This window comes from Chlorocebus sabaeus, chromosome 11 (assembly GCF_047675955.1).
Source record: "Chlorocebus sabaeus isolate Y175 chromosome 11, mChlSab1.0.hap1, whole genome shotgun sequence".
NCBI classification, from domain to species: domain Eukaryota; kingdom Metazoa; phylum Chordata; class Mammalia; order Primates; family Cercopithecidae; genus Chlorocebus; species Chlorocebus sabaeus.
In genome coordinates this window covers 28,162,156-28,182,966 of record NC_132914.1, presented here as the reverse complement: position 1 = coordinate 28,182,966, position 20,811 = coordinate 28,162,156, and the positions used below count along the sequence as shown (strand labels likewise).

Below are 20,811 nucleotides of genomic sequence, written 5' to 3'. Positions count from 1 at the left end.
GCATTAAACTCTTTTTTTTTATTATTATTATACTTTAAGTTCTAGGGTACATATGCACAATGTGCAGGTTTGTTACATATGTATACATGTGCCATGTAGGTGTGCTGCACCCATTAACTTGTCATTTACATTAGGTATATCTCCTAATGCTATCCCTCCCTGTGACAGGCCCTGGTGTGTGATGTTCCCCTTCCTGTGTCCAAATGTTCTCATTGTTCAATTTCCACCTATGAGTGAGAATGTGCAGTGTTTGTTTTTGTCCTTGCGAAAATCAATGTGCAAAATTCACAAGCATTCCTATACACCAATAACAGAGAGCCAAATCATGAGTGAACTCCCATTCACAATTGCTTCAAAGAGAATAAAATACCTAGGAATACAACTTACAAGGGATGTGAATGACCTCTTCAAGAAGAACTATAAACCACTGTTCAATGAAATAAAAGAGGACACAAACAAATGGAAGAACATTCTATGCTCATGGATAGGAAGATCAATATTGTGAAAATGGCCACACTGCCCAAGGTAATTTATAGATTCAATGCCATCCCCATCAAGCTACCAATGACTTTCTTTATAGAACTGGAAAAAAACACCTTTAAAGTTCATATGGAACCAAAAAAGAGCCCGCATTGCCAAGACAATCCTAAGCCAAAAGAACAAAGCTGGATGCATCATGCTACCTGACTTCAAACTATACTAGAAGGCTACCGTAACAAAAACAGCATGGTATTGGTACCAAAACAGAGATATAGACCAATGGAACAGAACAGAGGCCTCAGAAATAATACCACACATCTACAACCATCTGATCTTTGACAAACCTGACAAAAACAAGAAATGGGGAAAGGATTCCCTATTTAATAAATGGTGCTGGGAAAACTGGCTAGTCATAAGTAGAAAGCTGAAACCAGATCTCTTCCCTACACCTTATATGAAAATTAATTCAAGATGGATTAAAGAATTAAATGTTAGACCAAAAACCATAAAAACCCTAGAAGAAAATCCAGGCAATACCATTCAAGACATAGGCATGGGCAAGGACTTCATGTCTAAAACACCAAAAGCAATGGTAACAAAAGCCAAAATTGACAAATGGGATCTAATTAAACTAAAGGGCTTCTGCACAGCAAAAGAAACTACCATCAGAGTCAACAGACAACCTATAGAATGGGAGAACATTTTTGCAATCTACTCATCTGACAAAGGGCTAATATCCAGAATCTACAAAGAACTCAAATTTACAAGAAAAAAACAAACAACCCCATCAAAAAGTGGGCAAAGGATATGAACAGACACTTCTCAAAAGAAGATATGTATGCAGCCCACAGACACATGAAAAAATGCTCATCATCACTCGCCATCAGAGAAATGCAAATCAAAACCACAATGAGATACCATCTCACACCAGTTAGAGTGGCAATCATTAACAAGTCAGGAAACAACAGGTGCTGGAGAGGATGTGGAGAAATAGGAACACTTTTACACTGTTGGTGGTACTCTAAAGTAGTTCAACCACTGTGGAAGACAGTGTGGCGATTCCTCAAGGATCTAGAACTAGAAATACCATTTGACCCAGCCATCCCATTACTATTAATGGGTATAATCCCATTTAATTATGGATTATACCCATTAACAGTAATGGGTATAATCCCATTAATACCCTAAGGATTATAAATCATGCTACTGTAAAGACACATGCACACGTATGTTTATTGCACACTATTCACAATAATAAAGACTTAGAACCAACCCAAATGTCCATCAATGATAGACCGGATTAAGAAAATGTGGCACATATATGCCATAGAATACTATGCAGCCATAAAAAAGGATGAGTTCATGTCCTTTGTAGGGACCTGGATGAAGCTGGAAACCATCATTCTCAGTATTAAACTGTTTATTGCATGTAGAGGACTACGTGCTCCCAAATGAGACTTTCCGGATAAGTCCTGCTCTTGCAAACGAAGCAGGGCGTTCCTTCCCTGTAAACAGGGAGGACAAAGGAGCCAGCTGCAAACAGCAGACCCTGGGGGCTTGTTTATGTGTAAACATCTTGAAAATCCAGAAAGTCAGGGAAAGGTCAGAAAAATAACAATGTGTCTTGTGACTTGGCAACATTCCACAAACGACTGTATAAAATAAAGCAGAGTATGCCATTCGAGGCGGCCCCCATGTTTGTCTTGTGTTGTCTTGTGTGTTCATTCCTTTGTTTAGGAAACACGTGGACCCCAACAATTGCAATTTCCCCATCTTGATAAATTGGTTCTATCTGGGCAGCAGGCAAGAAGAGCCGTTGTGTGGTTGCAATACCTACACCAATTCTAGGGAGTCAACCAGCATGAATTACAAGAGGTTCTATTGTCCCTTCTGCAGATAACCCCTTCCTCCCTCTGGCCCCAGGCTGTCTGGCTGTTGGCTATTTCTGATGTCTTTTCCCCTTCAAGGATGCCTTTAAAGTTCATTTTAATGTATTTAATCAGAATTAAAATGTTATAAAGGGAAGGCAAAATAAGCAGTATGTTCTGTCCACCCTGAGGCCCTGTGTTCCCTACTCCACTTTCCTCAGAAGAGCCCTGGAATAAGAGGTCTGTGGACACGTCCATTTGTTGTTTGTGAATGGCATGATCAGCGGTTCTCAAAGTGTGGTCCCCAGGCCAAGATACCTCAGGATCACCTGGCAACCTATTAAAAATGCAAAATCTCAAACTCCAAGTCAGACCAACTGAATCGGAAATTATGGGTGTAAGGGGATCCATAATCTGTGTTTTAACAAGTCCTCCAGGTAATTCTGACACAACTAAATGTGAGAACCATTGGTCTGGATAAATAGGAAAAAACTGCAAAAGTGTAACATATTTTGACGACTTTACAAGCAAAGTTAAAGCCTGACCTTCCCATACTCTATTAGCACTCCGCACATCCCTTTAAAGTAGCAGCTACCGTATTCTATAGTTACTGCTTTCCAGTGTCTTTCTACTAAACTGTGGTCTCTTAAGAGCAGGGACTGTGGCGTTTTCAATTGTCTCTAAGAGCATAGCACAGGATAAATAAGTGCTTAAATGGAAACAAATAGTGTCATTTATTAAGAAAAATTTGAACTTTCTTTTAAAATGCCTTATAGAGGTCTCCCTTAGTAGACAAAATTGTTTACCTCTTTGTGCTGTAGACATATGTTTTCCCAAACACCCTACCTCAGTTGGGTTCTCTAGGTACTTAACGCTTTCCCATTGGTTATGAATTTCTACTGTTATTTGGGTTAAACTTTTGCAAGGCTTAAACTGCTGTTATACCGCTTATATATTTGTTTGCTATATAGTCTCAGGAATTTTCTACTAACTTAATGAAGCATCTCTATAACACTAATTTCCAACATTATCATACTGTAGAGCTTATATATAATATATATTATATTACATATATTATATATATATAATGATCATTATTAAAATTACTGTCAACGTGATAAGCACTTTATGTAAGCTAATTTAATCCTCACTAAAGCTCTGCAAGGGTATTTACAAATGAAGTCTACTTTACAAATGAAGAAACTGGAGCTCAAAAGCTTCAGTGTGCTGCTCATCTCAGATCTGTCTCCCATCCTCCATACTCACATATCCAACTATCTACTAGACATCACCTGGATGAACACAACTTGTGTAGAACTGATGCATCTTCTACCCCAAAGTTGTCTCTCCTCGTGTAACTCTTACCTCTTGAACAGCACTGCAATCCAGACCCCTGGGGCCAGAAACTTGAGTCATTATTCACAGCTTTTGCTTCAACATTTCCCATATGCAATTGGTCCTCAAGTTCTTGCCATTCTACTTCTGTAATACTAATCTCAAATCTGTATCCTCTTCACCTTCACAGCCTCTTGTGCTGGCAGCAGGAGACCTGGGGAAGAGGAGAGTCCAATGTGTTGGAAGATTCCCATGGGAGATCCCCATGTTATTTATGGGATTCCAACAGGGCTGCCTTGCCAACCTTCAACCCAAGGTTGGGCATGTATCACAGCCTGGCCAATCTGTATATTCCAGCCTGTTGACCTGGAAAGAACCTACTGCTTATTTTGCCTTCCCTTCCTGACATTTTAATTCTGATTAAATAAATTAAAATAAACTTTAAAGGCATCCTTGAAGGGGAAAAGATGTCAGATGCCAAAAACCAGACAGCCTGGGGCCAGAGGGAGGACTGGGTTATCTGCAGAAGAGACAATAGAACCTTGTAATTCATGATGGTTGACTCCCTAGAATTAGTGTAGGTACTGTAACTGCCCAATGGAAGGTCCAGGTAGACCAAGTTGATCCAGAGGCCCAGTCAATGCACATTTGCGTGTGAATTACTAGGAAACAGAGAGGCTCTCTTTCCACTGAAATTGTCAGGTATAAGAACAATACATGCTTGGAACTTCTGAGTGTCATTATGGGGAGAGGGTCTACCGAAACATAAAACCAGCTCAGAGGAAAGCAAAGCTGAGAGATGAAATGAGGAAGAGGCAGAAAGGGAGGAGGAGAGAGTAAGAGGGTCAGATAAGGCTGATGATGTTGGAGTCTGATGTGAGCACAAGAAAATCTTTACTGGCTAAACCACTGAGATTTTGGAGTTGTTATAGCAGTTAATATACCCTGGGGAACATACCCAGAAACATACATAGTAACAGAGTTCAATGTACCCCTCTGCCCAGTGGTTTGAGGGCACTGGATGGTTTCCTTAATCTATGTTTCCACATTAGAAAGTAGTTAAGGGCATACTTTTTGGAGGAAGTTTATTAAATTTAAAAAAAAACTACAATGAGTAATTATAAAAATATAATTTCACTCTTTTCATTATTTATCACAAAAATTTAAAAATACCAATATACAGACAAGCGCAAGTGAACTGGAAAAGAGCTAAAAACTGTATAAAAGACAAACCTAAACTCAAGAATATATGAGCAGTGACGTACACCACATACTCTCAAGTGAGTTCAGAAAGCATATTCCATGCTGGACAGGTTTCTTTCCAGGTCAGTTTTTATTGGCACCACACCTGGAAAGCTCCCTAAGCCAAAGTTCTTATGTGTCAGGATCTTCCTAGACCTCCCTTGGAAAGCATTTCTCATAAAACAACTCTCACCAGACAGGCTGACTTATTGTAGGCGCAAAAATCATAAATGCCTCTCATAGGCCCCATGGAGCTTGGAAAAAAAAGATCTGCTAATGAAAACAAAGCATTATAAAAACGGAAAAGTGGCACCTAGTGGCCACTTAGCCGCTTTTCTTTATGGCTTCTAGTTAATCATAGATGTCGGCCTCTCTGCCCATAGCATTGTGCTGAGCAAGTACGAATCTCCAATTCCAGAGCCTACCCAAGGGGGAGATACCTCTCGGCAGCATGATCTGAACCCGGATACTACTAAACATGGTCTGGTAACTAAATATTGGCTATTTCTTGTAGCTGTGCCCCAGATTTTATGGAGATCCCTCAATGACTATGATGACAAAGACCTCCTTTTCTGTTGTGACACTATAAATAAACACTTCCCTTTAAATTCCATTTATTTACTAACAGTCTCTATTCTGTACTTTCCTGTTTGTCTTTCTGTTTCACGACAGATTTCTAAATTTGGTGATGACCATATAACTCATTTCACTTGATTCCAAGTATCATCCTGTAATAAAATATCTGATATTTTAAAGTTTATTATTTTCAAAAGTTTAAATTTGGTAACATGGATAGAGACTTGTTATTTGATCTTACAGATTCAAGGATCAATAAATAATTGTTCTTCAAACATGGTACTTAAGGAAAAATATTCTTATGGTATAAACTTTGGTCTACTTCAATAGTAACCACTTAATATAATGTTCTAGAGTAGCGCTGTCCAATAGAAATATAATCTGAGCCACATGTATAATTTTATTTTCTAGCCACATTAAAAAAGTAAAAAGATACAAGTAGAATTTTAATGTTTTATTTAATTCAGTATATCCAAAATATCATTTGAACATGTAATTAATATAAAATTATTAATGTGATATTTTACATTCTTTTGGTAATACTAGTCTTCAAAATCTGGTATGTATCTTACATTGACAGCACACCTCACTTTGTGCTAGCCACACTACAAGTACTCAGCAGCCACATGTGGCTAGTGGCTACCACACTGGACAGCACAGTTCTAGGTTCCACCCTAACGCCCAAGTCCTGTGGATTAAAATCCCAGGATCAGAGTTGGAAGTAAACATAGAGATCAAACCTCCTTTTAAAAATGAGGCAGCTGAGGCACAGAGAGTTTAAATGGCTTGCATGAGGTCACACAGCTAAATTCAGCCTCAACAGGGTCTTCTGATTCTAGGCACTCTTCCCACTTCACTACATTATTGTACTGGTAATTCTAAGGGTTAAAAAAAAGTCTACAGTACTGTTTTTATACTTTTATGCAATTTGTGGATATGTTCTTTCTCACCAAAGTTCAAACAATTGATTTGTAGGAGAAAAAAGTAACATAGTGTATGCCATAAAAATATGTCATGTCCAACAGTAAAAATCAAATTTAGTTGAAGACAACTAAAACATTTTGAAGGAAACACAAACCTTAGGAGAGCGACGGTATCATACGATGCATGGATTAGATTCTGAGTCCAGGACAAAAGGATCTACAGAAAATGTTAGAGTGAACTAATAAAGGATCAAACCATGCACAGAGTATTCAACTGGCTATCTGCCCACTGGTCTATGGAATCGAACAGCCCCTCCTCTTGCAAAGAGAAAAAACTGCCACTGTCTGAGGCAGCACTGGTCTGCCTCTAGAAACTCTGCCTCTCAAATCCTGGCATCAGGAGGGCAGGTCTGCCCCCATCTGCTTTTGAGGCCATCCAGCCATGATGGCCTACCCTGCCACTCCTGGCTCAGGCAGACTCTTTGGAAGCCAAGTCCAACCCGCAATGGTTCAGTCCCCTAAAAAGTGATATTGGTAGGCAGGCCTCCCTGCCCAATTTAGAGAACACAGGGGATCTTTCACACTTCCTTAGACTTAACTATAATGCTTAGGCTGCTGCACACCAATTCTCCCCATCTCATAGGATTTCTTTGGCTTATCCTAAACCTGATGTCTCTCAGGTCCTCGAGTGTCAGACCAGGAATGGTGCCGACCCTCCAACATTGCTGGGACACTGTATCAGTTCAAGAGGTCAGGGTGCCAATACATCCTTGTCCACGCAGCCCCTGCACATTTCACACTTGAAGGGAACATTTGTTTTTGGTTATTGTCTGTTGGTATGTTTGTCATTAACATGTCTGACAGAAGTTCTAATCTATCACCTACAGCTAAAGAAATAGCATGCAGGGTCAAAATGCTTTGTTTTGGCGAGGGGCTCTGAGGGAAATTGGCTGGAAAGATGTAGCACCATATAGAACAGGAAACTGGATTTGAAGCCCACATTGAAGTGTGAGGGCTGCCGCATGAGTTCCCAGCCTATCTGACTTTCATTTGTGAGGCACAAGAGAGAATATATGGGAGCATACTCGGTAAGCTATGAAGAGATACCGAAGCAGAAAGTGTCATAAAGTAGGATCCCCGAGAAGGTAGACATGCAGTATTTTAAATAATCTTAATTCTTATACTCCATTTGAGCCATCTCTGGATTAATTACTGTTAAAAATGCTCTCCAAATTTTAAATTATAACTAGAAAATCGGTTTTAAAATTATTTCTCATTGTCTCATAATTTAAAAAATGTACTTGTCATTTGTTTCATTACCTTTGGTTACAGGCAATAATAACTGTAATTACCTAGTTACCTAGAAAGCTACAACTAGTTCCTAGGTCAGTTAGTTAATCATTTAACCAGTGAGACCAATGTTTTCCCAAATGTGTATAAAGAAACTTGTTTATATACATTACACATTTAAAACTATGAATTCAATGTGTGACTTTACACAAGACATTTAATCTGCCCAGGCCTACTTTTTTCCTCTAGGACAAATCTATCCCTAAGTATTTTTTCAATGTCAAAAACCTAATCTAGCTATAATAGAGATCTTCAGTGATTATATTAAGAGTAAATCTTATTTATTTATTTTTTTTGAGATGAAGTCTCACTCTGTTGTCCAGACTGGAGTGCAGTGGTGTGATCTTGGCTCACTGCAACCTCTGCCTCCCAGGTTCAAGCAATCTTCTCACTTCAGCCTCCCAAGTAGCTGGGATTATGCCTGGGTAATTTTTTTTTTTTTGTATTTTTCGTAGAGATGGGGTTTCACCATATTGGCCAGGCTGGTCTTGAACTCCTGACCTCAAGTGATCTGCCTGCCTCGGCCTCCCAAAGTACTGGGAGTTCAGGCGTGAGCCACCATGCCCGGCCTAGTAAGAGTAAATCTTACATGCAAAGGTTAATCCCCAAGATCTAGGGCCCAAGATCCTTCCTTTTCTGTAAGGAAAACTGAAACTCTTTTGACTTTCTGCATTTTAAGTAATAAATCATCTCACTTAAAATTCATCTTAAAGTGCTCAACTGAGCATACATATCCCAGCTCTGTGCTTGCCTAAGTCTCCAAAGATCAAATACAGTATTCAATGTGATTATGACTATAAATTGCACTGTCCCTTTAAATGTTCAAGTACTCACTGTTTTCTTAAAGTGTGTAAGCCCTATCCTCAATTAAGGAAATTCACAAGGAATGGAAAATGTTCCAAATTATACAAACTTACTATTATAAATGAATCTTAGACACAAAGGAAAATATCAATATATTACATTACCCCAACTAAAAAAAACTGCATCAAAAATAAAACAAAGCCAAAACAATAGGTATGTAGTATTCTTGGTTAGAAATATTTTAGCAAAAATATAGCAACTAGTGGATTTCAAGCCATTTCACTGAATAAAGGAGTCTATAATAAACTTGGTTCTCTTGGGAGGAAAACATATTTCCCCACATCCCTGTGACAATAAGATGCAAATCTATAAAAACTGGTAGAACATTAATAAAAGATACAAACAATATCAATACAGTACTGAAGAATAGTTGAGACAGTTTTTAGTAAATAAAATGCTTTAAAATGTTTCTCATTTTTGGAGTTAAAAATCAAAGGCTAGAGGGTCCACTGGATGTCACTGAAGTCCCCAGGGTCTCCCAGGCCCCCCTCTGCTTCTAAGTAATTCATAAATGCAGCCATGGCTGTGTCATCATTGTCACACAGGGTATCGAAATCCAACTGTGCACCATCACCTATGAATTAAAATACAGGCCTGTGTAAGTAAAGGTGATCAGGAAAGTCATACGTTTCACACATTTAGAGGTTAAAGAATGATTGTGATTAAAAAAATGGCAAAGCAAGGCTAGAAAACCATAAAATGTGTTTTTGAAGGCAAAGTGTGTATCTTAAGCTGCAGATGGCTGATATATTTTTAAATAGGTTACCTAGTTTTATAACAATCTTCTGCCAGATAAATTGCACCTAATTCATCTGTTACAGAGAAGTAAGCTAGTCTATGAGTTTTCTAATAGGAAATTACATTGCTAAAGGGTACAGACTCTCAGAGAGCTGGAAGGAAGCTAGGAGATTTAGTGTGTGTGTGTGTGTGTGTGTAAATCCTGGAAAGAGAAAATGTAATCTGCTTGTGAAAGAACACTATCTGTTTCATACTGAAATGAGAAGCCTAAGACAAAAGCATTTTCTAAAACTTTGGAATTTTCTTACAAAAGGGAGGCAAATCAGATTTTTATCAAAAAAGGAAATAAGTAGGAACCATGGAGATTATAATTAATTTAGAGATAAGAGGTTCTAGAAATTAGGGTTAAAATGCAGATAAAGACTAACCGAAGGTTTGCATATATGTGTCAAAGAACAATGGAACTTCAGATAATAAATATATGATTCTCTGTGTGTTTAAAGTGGATATCCAAATTCCTTCAAGACCTTTGATTCTCATTAGTGTATGCTTTAGCAGAGCAATGTCAGTCATGGAGGATATGAAACTATATACAATAGTTTGAATTGTCCACTAAAATTCAAGGATTGGAAACTTAATCCCCAACACAATGGTGTTGATAAGTGAGGCCTGATACAAGGGGATTAGGTCATGAGGCCTTTGCGCTCATGAATGGACTGTCATCATCGTGGGAGTTGGTTAGTTATCTCAAGAGTGGGTTTGTTATAAAAGTGAGTTTTCCCACATCTTGCTTTCTTGCTCTTACGCTCTCTTGCCCTTCTAACTTCCACCATGGGAAGATGAGGCATGAAGGTCCTCATAAGATGCCTGCACTACACTCTTGGACTTCCCAGTCCCCAGAACTGTGAGCCAAATAATTTCTGTTTATTACAAATTACTCCATCTGTGGTATTCTGTTACAGCAGCATAAAACAGACTACAATACCACATCACTCAATTTACTTATCTGGACTTTGCATAAACATTGTTAAAATGAATGATTACATCTTAAACTTTTTTGACTTCTATCCTTTATGAATTCTTGGTAATTCTTGAGAATGGACCATTTTTTTTTTTGAGATGGAGTCTCACTCTGTTGCTCAGGCTGGAGTGCAGTGGCACGATCTTGGCTCACTGCAAGCTCCGCCTCCCAGGTTCACGCCATTCTCCCGCCTCAGCCTTCCAAGCAGCAGGGACCACAGGTGCCCGCCACCATGCTTGGCCAATTTTTTGCATTTTTAGTAGAGACAGGGTTTCACTGTGTTAGCCAGGATGGTCTCGATCTCCTGACCTCGTGATCTGCCTGCCTCGGCCTCCCAAAGTGCTGGGATTACAGGCATGAGCCACCATGCCTGGCCAACGGTAGCATCCATTTTAAGATTGAGTACAATTATTGTTATTTAGAATTTTGAATGAAAAAATATTTATTTATTTATTTACTTATTTTTTTGAGACGATCTCCCTCTGTCATCCAGGCTAGTGGCTAGGACTATAGACATGAGCCATCATGCCTAGCTAATTAAAACAATTTTTTTTTTCAGTAGAGATGGTTTGTTGCTATGTGTGCCAGGCTGGTTGGAACTTTTGGCCTCAAGCTAATCCTCCGGCCTTGGCCTCCCAAAGTGCTGGGATTACAGGTGCGAGCCAATGTGCTCAACTGAAAAAAACCTTAGTTTTAAAAACTGTCTGCTTCTCTTGAAATTTCCTGTCCCTGAAAACACAGTGATTAAGAAGGGGGTTTTGATAATGAAAATGGTCAGCAGTTCCCAAAGAAAACTTACTGAGGAGTGGCTCATGGCTGTGGATGGCAACAGTACTCTGGTTTTGCCGGGTGGCCTCTAGCTCCCCCATTTCAGAAGGACTTGGTGGAAACAACTCCGTATTCGACATCTGAAAAGACAGCCAGAGTAATAAACAGTGAGGTTCCTACTAGAATAAGGATAAATACTCTATTTATTTATTTATTTATTTTTACTTTTTATTTTTTTTGAGATGGAGACTCGCTGTGTCACCCAGGCTGGAGTGCAGTGGCATGATCTCGGCTCATTGCAACGTCTACCTCCCGAGTTCAAGCGATTCTCCTGCCTCAGCCTCCTGACTAGCTGGGATTACAGGCGTGTGTCACCACGCCTGGCTAATTTGGCTAATTTTTTGTATTTTTAGTAGAGACGGGGTTTCACCATGTTAGCCAGGATCTCCTGACCTCGTGATCCGCCCACCTTGGCCTCCCAAAGTGCTGGGATTACAGGTGTGAGCCACTGTGCCAGGCCAAGACAAATACTTTTTAGCAATTATCAGACATGGGCCAGCCGCCAGTGCCACAACTACTACCATCAGTATGGAAGCTTGCTTTTCCCAAGTACCATGTGCCAAGCTCTCCACCTGCACCGTCTCATCTCACTTCTCAGATACTGCGAGGCAGCTATATTACACATCATCAATCTGAGGCCTAACACGGGCATCTTGCCCAAGGTGCTGAAGCCATGATTCTAACTAAAATCTACCTGACTCCAAAGTCTGTGTTCTTAAGAGCCATAACTGAAGGTGCATATGTAAGGAATAGTTTTGGATGAAGAAGAAAAAGTTCACGACCACAAATGCTTCAGGTCAAACTTTATTTCTGTGTTTATAAAATGATGGCAAAACTATACCTCATATAAAACTACTATGGGAAATACTGCTTTGGAGTGGGAAACACTAAACCAAATGCTGTTACTGAAAAGTTCTTATACTGTTATATAGTTACAGGCCAAACAATCTAAAAATCCATGTAGCTCATAAAATAGGAAATCATTTGCCTATATTGTCTTATTAAGTTGACATACTTTATCTACAGAATGCCTACATAATGTACACTACTTAGACATTTTTACTACCACATAAATCTGTTTCTCGCATACTACCTCGCACAAAATGGATACCCAATAAACATGTGCTAACTGTATGAGTAAATGAATAAATAATAAAGCAGAAGACATGATATTTGTGTAAAAAGACATGACATTTATATTTTCTTTTTTTGCTTTTAGAAAGTTGCAGTCTGCCAGTCAGGCTAGTACAGCGGTGTGATCATAGCTCACTTCAGCCTCAAACTTCTGGACTCAAGTGATCCTCCTGCCTCAGCCTCCTGCAGCAGCTGGGATTACAGGCATGGGCCACCATTACTGGCTAGTATTTTTAAAAATCTTTTTTAGAAAGGAGGTCTCACTGTATTGCCCAGGCTGGTCTTGAACTCCTGGCCTCAAGTGATCTTCCTGCCTCAGCCTCCTGAGTAGCTGGAATTATAGGCACAGCCACCATGCCTGGCTCTGATATTTGTATTTTTAAGTTTCTGTTTGTCCCTGGTCAGATAAAATTTCTCTTTTCTCCTGTAGTCTTACACTGCTTGATTTACATATCTGCTTTAGAGCTTTTTGTTGTCTGTGCTAAATTAGAATTACATTGTATTTTAGTCTTCCAGATAGCACTAGGCTTAGTAATTTTTGTATATATAATAACGCATTTCAAATAGCTAGTATTTGTTCAATTGAATTAAGTAGTATGTGGTATTTATCTCGTGGCTTATATTATTTAAACTTTTTTTTTCAAACCTCAAGGAGTAGCTTTAATCTACTAAATTGGAGCCTATTACAATAACAATAATAAGAGCTACCATTTATTGAGCACTTACTGTGTGTTAGGCACTGTTATAACAGTTTTTGTTTATGTATTTAAGCTCTTAATTCTCACAATCCTCTAGGAGATCAATGATATTCTTATTCCTACTTTACGAATGAGAAAATTGAGGTATAGAGAGTTTAAGTAAAAGCCCAAAGTTACGTCCCAGTAAGTGTCATAACTGGGACTCAGATACTATGTTCACAGCAACTTCACTCTTTACTATGCAACAAAGCCACTTAAAAATCACTGAGTGACCAAAACGGGTTCTTTTTTTTTTTTTTTGACAGAATGACTTCTTTTTTTAAAAGAAATAATCAACAAGGGGCAAATTTTATTGTTTATTTATTTCATGAACATTATCATTTACAAGTATACTTACACTCCTGCAGTTCACAGTGTTAGTATCTTTCATTAAATTTGTTGGACTCGAATCATCAAGGTATGAAGAAGACTGTAACCTTTAAAAAGTGATACATAAAACATTTTTAATTTTTACGTATTTTAGAAGGAAATGTTCTCCTCTAAATACATAATAATCTACTGATGAAAATACAGTGAGGAACTTGAAACTGAGTATCATAGCAAGTTTCACAATTAGACTGACTTGCTAGGTGCCAGGCTTATTTTTGACTATGGAATGCTGAAAAACACTCCATAGTAAATAGAAAAATAAAGCTCTGAGGTAAAATCTCGAGTAAATCGTATCATCTGTCAATATAGCCTGTGTTAAACTAACAGAATAACACAGCACAGTTTAAAACAGGTGCTCATGTCAAAAATCAGCTCCTCCTCAAGATACTAAATGGCAGAACTGAGAGTAAGGAAAGATTTATTAACATTCTGGAACCTTTTTAAAGTGGAAAATGTGCCATATTTTTACTACAATAGGTCATCCTTAGGTAAAAATCAATGAAACACATACATAGAGAACAAAATGGCATAAACACAACTTCATGTCTTATGTGTTCCCAAGAAGGCAGTTGACGTTGAGGTGTACAATACGATGGTTTACTGTACATATACATAGTAAAATTGCTGCAGTTAAATAAATTTACATATTCATCACCTCCCACAGTTACCTGTGTGTATGTGTATGTTGACAGCACCTAAAACCTACTCTCCTAACAAATCTTCAGTATATAACATCATGAACTATAGTTAGTTCTCACGCTGCACATTCGATCTGTAGACTTATTCATTCTATCTTAAGACCTTAAGACCTAAGACTATAAAACTATTAGGAGGAAATAGTGGAACAGCCTCATGACATTGGATTTGGCAATGATTTCTTGGTATGACATCAAAAGCACAGGCAACAAATGAAAATAAATAAATAAATTGGAGTATATAAAAACGAAAAACTTCTGTACATCAAAAAACCTGATCAACAGAGTAAAAAGGCAACCCAAAAACTGAGAGAAAATATTTGCCAATCACGTATCTGCTAAGTGGTTAATATCCAGAATATGTGAACAACTCCCAACTCAACAACAGCAACAAAACAAACAACTTGATCAAATAGTGGGCAAAGAACTTGAATGCACACTTCTCCAAAGAAAATATACAAATGGCCAATAAACACATGAAAAGGCAGTCAATATCACTAATCAGTAGGAAAATGATAATGATTAGCTCACTGCAGACTTGAACTCCTGGGCTCAAGTAATCCTCCCACCTCAGCCTCCCAAGTAGCTGGGACTATAGCTGTGCACCCCTATGCCTCGCTAATCTTTTTTTTTTTTTTTTGAGATGGGGGTCTCGATACATTGCCCAGGCTGGTCTTGAACTCCTAGCCTCACAGGATCCTCTGCCTTGGCCTCCCAAAGTGCTGGGGATTACAAGCATGAGCTATTGCACCTGGCCTTTTATTGTGTCATTTTTTTTTTAATGTAATAAGCCAGGTAGCCAGGTGTGGTGGTGTGCGCCTGTAGTCCCAGCTGCCTGGGAGGCTGAGGCAGGAGGATTGCTTGAGCACGGGTTGTCCAGGCTGCAGTGAGCCATGATCACACCACTGTACTCCAGCCTGGGGAATAGAGCAAGACCCTGCCTCAAAAGAAAATTTAAAAAAAAAAAATAACTATTCTATATACTATAATGTTTAATATAGAGAGATATGTAAAATTAAATACATAAGGTTTAATATAAAGCTTATTTTATTCTTTATACAATAAAATTCTTTATACATTAAGATAGTTTATCTATTTTACTATATGAAATCCACACATTTTCCAGTTTATAATTTCTCTTTTAACATTGCTATAATGATATAGTTATGTGTAAGGTTTTAATTTGTATACAATTAAATTTACCAAATATTTTTCTTCATAAATTCTGGATTTTGTGATGTTTAGAAAGGATTTTTCAAGTTGAGAATATAAAAATTCATACATGTATTCTTGAAAAACTTTAGTTTTATAGTTTTACTTTGAACTCTGATTTATCTGGAATTTATTTTAGTGTAAAGAATAAAGTTGGAGTCTAGCTTTATTTTTTCCCCAAATGGTTACACGGTTATCATAATGCCCTTTAATGTTTAATTCATTTCTACCTACTGATTTAAGATGTCATTTTTAATTTTTATCATATAATAAATGTCCATGTGCATTTGATGATGTTTCTGAAATATAATACTTTACACTGATCTATTTGTGGTTCACACCAAAATGTTTCAGTGGTCGTAGCTTTATAACGTATTTTAATATCTGATAGCATTAGTCTCACTTTATTACTTTCTTATTTTTCATAAATTTCTAGATATTTTAATGTGATTAGTATAATCTGTTGGATTCCAAAAAAAAATGCATGGTGGTTTTTTTTTTTTTTTTTTTTTTTTGAGACAGAGTCTTGCTCTTTTGCCTAGACTGGAGTACAGTAGTAGGATCACAGCTGACTACAGCCTTGACGCTGTCCCACCAGCCCCTCTCCCTCCACCCCACTCCAGTGATCCTCCCACCTTAGCCTCCCAAGTAGCTGGGACTACAGGTGTGCACCACCATATCCAGCTATTTTTTTTTTTTTTTTTTTTTTTTTTTGGTAGAGATGGGGTTTTGCCATGTTGCCCAGGCTGGTCTCAAACTCCTGGACTCAAGCAATCTACCTGCCTTGGCCTCCCACAGTACTAGGATTACAGGCATGAGCCACCATGCCCGGCTACACGGTGGTTATTTTGACTAGATCCACATTATATTCACAGTTTAGTTTAAGGAACAGGACATTCTTACAATTCTGTCTTCCTGTTGAAAAACAGCTTCTATCTGAAGTTATTTGAGTTATCTTTTATGTACCTTTGCGAATTTTAAAGTTTTTTTTCATGTTGGTATAAACATTTCTTGTAAAATTTATTTTTTGTTGCTACTGTAAAGATAATATTTTCCATTATATTAAACCAGTTATCATTTGTATATAGGAAGACTACTGATTTTTGTATATTGGTTTTATAAATATGACATTTTTACTTTTGAAAATATTTGCAGCAATAAAACATTACCTCTGTAAATCCAGAATTTCATTTGCAATATCTGTTCCAATACTACCAGCACCAAGTACTGTTCCAGCAGACATTCCAGGTACACTCATACAAGACTGTCGAGAGGATTCTAAGTAACAGCAAAAGGAGAAATTCAATTAAGGACTTTATCTTCCTTTCAATTCAAATAATTTCACAGTTCTCTCCTTAAAAGAAACAGACTAGCTGCATCCAAAAATGTTAGAAAACACTCATCATTGCATTACAAATGTAATTCATGATGCTCTTTGAATCAAATGTGTAGAAAGTCACTGAGGGCACAATCGTGACTTGTAACCCTTGAGTCCAGTCTCTTCCCACTTTAACTTCCACAGCAATACTACTTCAATGTTACCTAAGATTTTTATTTTTACAAATAATACATTAATATATTCCTGTGGTGAAAAACTAACACAGATAAGCAAAAACTCCCCCTAATACTTTTCATTAATTTGTCCAATTGACAAGGAACAATGTTAGCTGTTAGGGCTGAATAATGGATAAAACATCATTCCTGCTCTTAAAGAACTCAGTCTACTGGAAAGCACGTAGAACGAACAACTAACTGCAGTACAATGCAAGATTATAACAGAAATGTGAGCAAAGCACTGTGGAAATTTTGAGGGGGATATGGTGATACCTTTGGGGGTTTAAATGGGATATCAGTTGATGGCTGCAGCACACCAACATGGCACAAGTATACATATGTAACAAACCTGCACGTTATGCACATGTACCCTAGAACTCAAAGTATAATAATTAAAAAAAAAAAATGGGATATCTGTTTCTCGTTGAACTTAGTCTCTTCTAAATCAAAGTTGGGATTCCTATAACCCAACCTGTAGAACTCCTTTTAATTTCACCTTCAAATTTTCCCCTCTCCAGGCCAGAAAAAGACAATAATAGTCTTAATAATATGTTTTAGTAATAAGTCTTCCATCATCTGAAACTAAGCTTACCTTCTGATGATTGAGAGCTACAAGGAAAAAATGATGCTTCTCCAGGCTCACTATGTCCCCTAGAATTAAAAACACCATAGATGATTTGTTTTCTAAGGTGAAGGAAACTGTTATAGCAACTACACCAAGCTCTGTATATTTAATTTGTCAATTTGTGGCCCATTTATGTTTTATATACATATATTGTTAGTATCACCACCAGAAATCAAGGTCTATTAAGACATTAGTGCTAAGTATCACGGCATTTGCCAAATGCCCCATTCCCCTATAAAGTACGTGTTCTCGCAATAACAAACTCTTAGTTCATGTACTAATAATAAGTAGGCAAAGATTACTGGGATGGGTGACAGGAAAATACTGGAGGTATTAAACTTTTTTAAAAATTATTTTTCACTCAGTATTGTAGATAAGGAAACAACTGGTTCAAGGAAACCTTACAGCAATTTCAAACAGAAACTTACAGGAATAAAGTAAGACTTAGAATAGGACCATCCTAGTCTACTATAAAATCAGGAGAACTTGTCTCTTCCTTCAGGCTGACACAGCGACAGACCAGGGCCTGCTAAAGCAACACCTGGGCTGGATTTCTGTTCTCCCCCATGCTGGGCATGCCTACATAGACATGGTGGCACCCCAGGCTTACAAGATGTGCACGTAAAAATGACAGGCAGGACAAAACAATTTCTTACAATAATGCACAGTTGAAATCCATGTCTGCATTGTTTACTGAATGGCCATGGAAGGTAGGAAGAAAATGGTTGAATAAATGCCTTTATCCTCACTTATTATATCAAGTAAGAAGGAATATATTACAAAAATGAAAACTTTCAGCTTAATTCTGAGAACTAATGTCACCGAACAGTAAATGACTTACTCAAAAGATAAATCTCAAGTTATACTAAAAGGCCAGAGGATCATATGGTTTTAATGGTTTAGCAAGATGAGAGGAAAAAAGCAAAGAGACTCATTTGAAATCAATATAAAGGTCTTAACATAAAAATTTACTTACAAAACTAAAGTGTTGACAGATACAATATATTCCAGTTCTTTCGTCCAAGGATTTGTGAAACTAAACCATTGGCTCTTTAAAGTTACGAAAGAGCCATCTTTTGCTCTGAATTTGTAGGAATCTGTAAGTATTTTCTCCTTACTCTGTAGAACTTAATGAGAAAAGATAATTATCAGCATAACAGTCTACCACTACAAAAATCAACATTATGAGGAATAATTCAAACCTCCAATTTCACAGGAATGGGAAATTAAGAGTTAAAGCTGTCATTTTGAATTCCCCAAAATGTCTTCTCCTCAATGCATACCTACCTGCTTTGTGCTTGTCAGTCAAATTACTATGGTCATCTTGATGAAAATATTCATAACAAGAAGTTCCCAAAAGTTCCTGAGGCAGATATCCTAAAATTGCTGTTGCCCTGGTTTTAAAATTGAAAATAAACTTCAGAAGTGGTGAGTGTACTCCCTCCCAGAAGACCGTAGGCGCACATATGGTCAGGATAGTAAAGAAGTGCACAGGGTAGGGGATGAGTGACCAGGCACATCACTGGGCTCCTGTTGGCTGCCCTAGAGCCAGACTAGAGCCGCAACACAGAACAGACACCCAGGCATGAGGCCTCCACCCAATCCAGGCTGTGCTCTTACTAGCTTTTGCCAGTAAAATCGTGGGCACAGATCATGCCCAGTTTCTGCACCACTGGCTAAGAGACATTCTTTCGAGTTTACATGTTGGCTTAAACAAATTTACTGATATGTCCATATCCTTATTTCATTTAAACTTTATTTTCTGTTCTGAAACAGCAAAAAAAAAAAAAAAAATCTAGCAGTGCTACTAAGACACGTCTTTAATAGCTTCAAATATCCTATTGAATTCTAATCATTATAACATGTAAATGTTTACCTTTGATCTACATAGACAAATTTTCCATTCATTGCAAACCGGGTTATAAATTCAGTCGGTTTCACATGAATCTCTCCACTGTTCTGTGGAATAATATATGGCTGTAATCTTCCAATGGCCACAAGGCAGGTAAAATTACTGTTGTCTTTCTTACTGTTCCTTTCTTCTTCCATTCCAACAATATTTGGAGGCCAGCTTCTCAAGTAACCAGTGCAGTGGATAGTATAGAATTTTCTATGCTCTAATTCAAAGATTTTTCAAAAGGACATTTAGATCATTATAAATAAATCATTAAATTTCTTATATTGACATCTACAATAGTTATAATTGTGCTATAAAATGCTCTTTAAATATGCTAAAATATGAAAGGGGAATGGTATTCCATTGAAAAGATATCATCAATTTTGATTATTTCATGACTTTATTATTAATAGGTTATTTTCCTCAGGAACTAAATTGTATGTACTACATGAAAAAGCAAACAGGTTGCTTTATTTTAGTATTAACTAGGTCTATGACTTAATATATTTCCAAGTCAATTTTTTAAATTACAGTAATTTACATCTGTTGGAAAAATTAATCCTCATGCCCCCTTGCAAGACTGTTTTCAGCTTATTACGTTTTTTGGTATATTGTAACTTATATTCGAAAGTTTAAAAAGACATTTAAGTCATTATGTATGCATTCTTAAATTTCTTATGTTAGTGCTTATAATGGTTAATAGATATATAAGGTTATAATAGATTATAGAAACATTTTAAAGAACACTTGGAGAAATTTATAATGAAAAGTATAAAAATAAAATAAATTTCACTTTTTAGGAAAATCCCAAGCAATTAACTCATAGGAAGAAGCTTGTCAAGCATGTCCACCAAAATAATAAAAAATCGGAAATAATCTATATGCTCAAATATCATGTTTAAGCAAACAATAAATCCAATACTGGCATAAACGATGAGTAGGATACAGATTACGGCATGCCACAAAAGTGATTTAAAGGTTAAAAAGTAGGGGAAAAGCCTGATAAAAAATTATTTGAAACAGCTGTTTTTATGGTACGCTTTAGAAAAGATTAGAACGATCAACGTTTTAAATTGGCACTATTTGGTAAAACTTCCACTACAATAAATCCTTTAAATTTGTGTTTAAATAGAAGACGATATGAACTGTCATATAAGATAGTAGTTAACAATAATAGCAAAGATTTAGAGACTACTTTATGTGTCACAGTCTAAGTGCGTTAAACGTACAACTCATTTAATCTTAATAGTTCTGTGGGATGTTCTAGCATCTCCATTGTCTTTGGAAACTGAGTTAATGGCAAGGTCACAGCAGGTACAGGATGGAGCTGGGGTTAAAACTC

At 37.2% G+C, this 20,811-nt stretch overlaps 2 protein-coding genes across 10 annotated transcripts in view; both read right to left on the bottom strand.

The window, feature by feature from the left end:
• The window catches only part of SMCO2 (single-pass membrane protein with coiled-coil domains 2), an 87,392-nt gene extending 83,574 nt beyond the window's left edge, over positions 1-3,818 (bottom strand). The window contains exon 1 of the mRNA XM_073020576.1: positions 3,714-3,818. The gene's annotated coding sequence lies outside the window, so the exon portion shown is untranslated. The remainder of the gene's footprint in view (positions 1-3,713) is intronic.
• Positions 1,694-20,811, bottom strand: part of BMAL2 (basic helix-loop-helix ARNT like 2) — a 76,409-nt gene continuing 57,291 nt past the window's right edge. For 8 of the 9 annotated variants that reach the window (XM_007968013.3, XM_007968016.3, XM_007968022.3 and 5 more), the window contains 8 exons: positions 19,449-19,689; positions 18,860-18,966; positions 18,549-18,699; positions 17,540-17,598; positions 16,563-16,671; positions 13,455-13,533; positions 11,197-11,305; positions 9,018-9,212 (listed from right to left, as the gene is read on the bottom strand). In XM_007968013.3, coding sequence (XP_007966204.3) covers positions 9,076-9,212; positions 11,197-11,305; positions 13,455-13,533; positions 16,563-16,671; positions 17,540-17,598; positions 18,549-18,699; positions 18,860-18,966; positions 19,449-19,689 — 992 coding nt within the window. In that variant the 3' untranslated portion in view covers positions 9,018-9,075. Of the gene's footprint in view, positions 3,898-9,017; positions 9,213-11,196; positions 11,306-13,454; positions 13,534-16,562; positions 16,672-17,539; positions 17,599-18,548; positions 18,700-18,859; positions 18,967-19,448; positions 19,690-20,811 lie in introns of those variants that run through there. The other variant, XM_007968015.3, reaches the window with a different exon arrangement.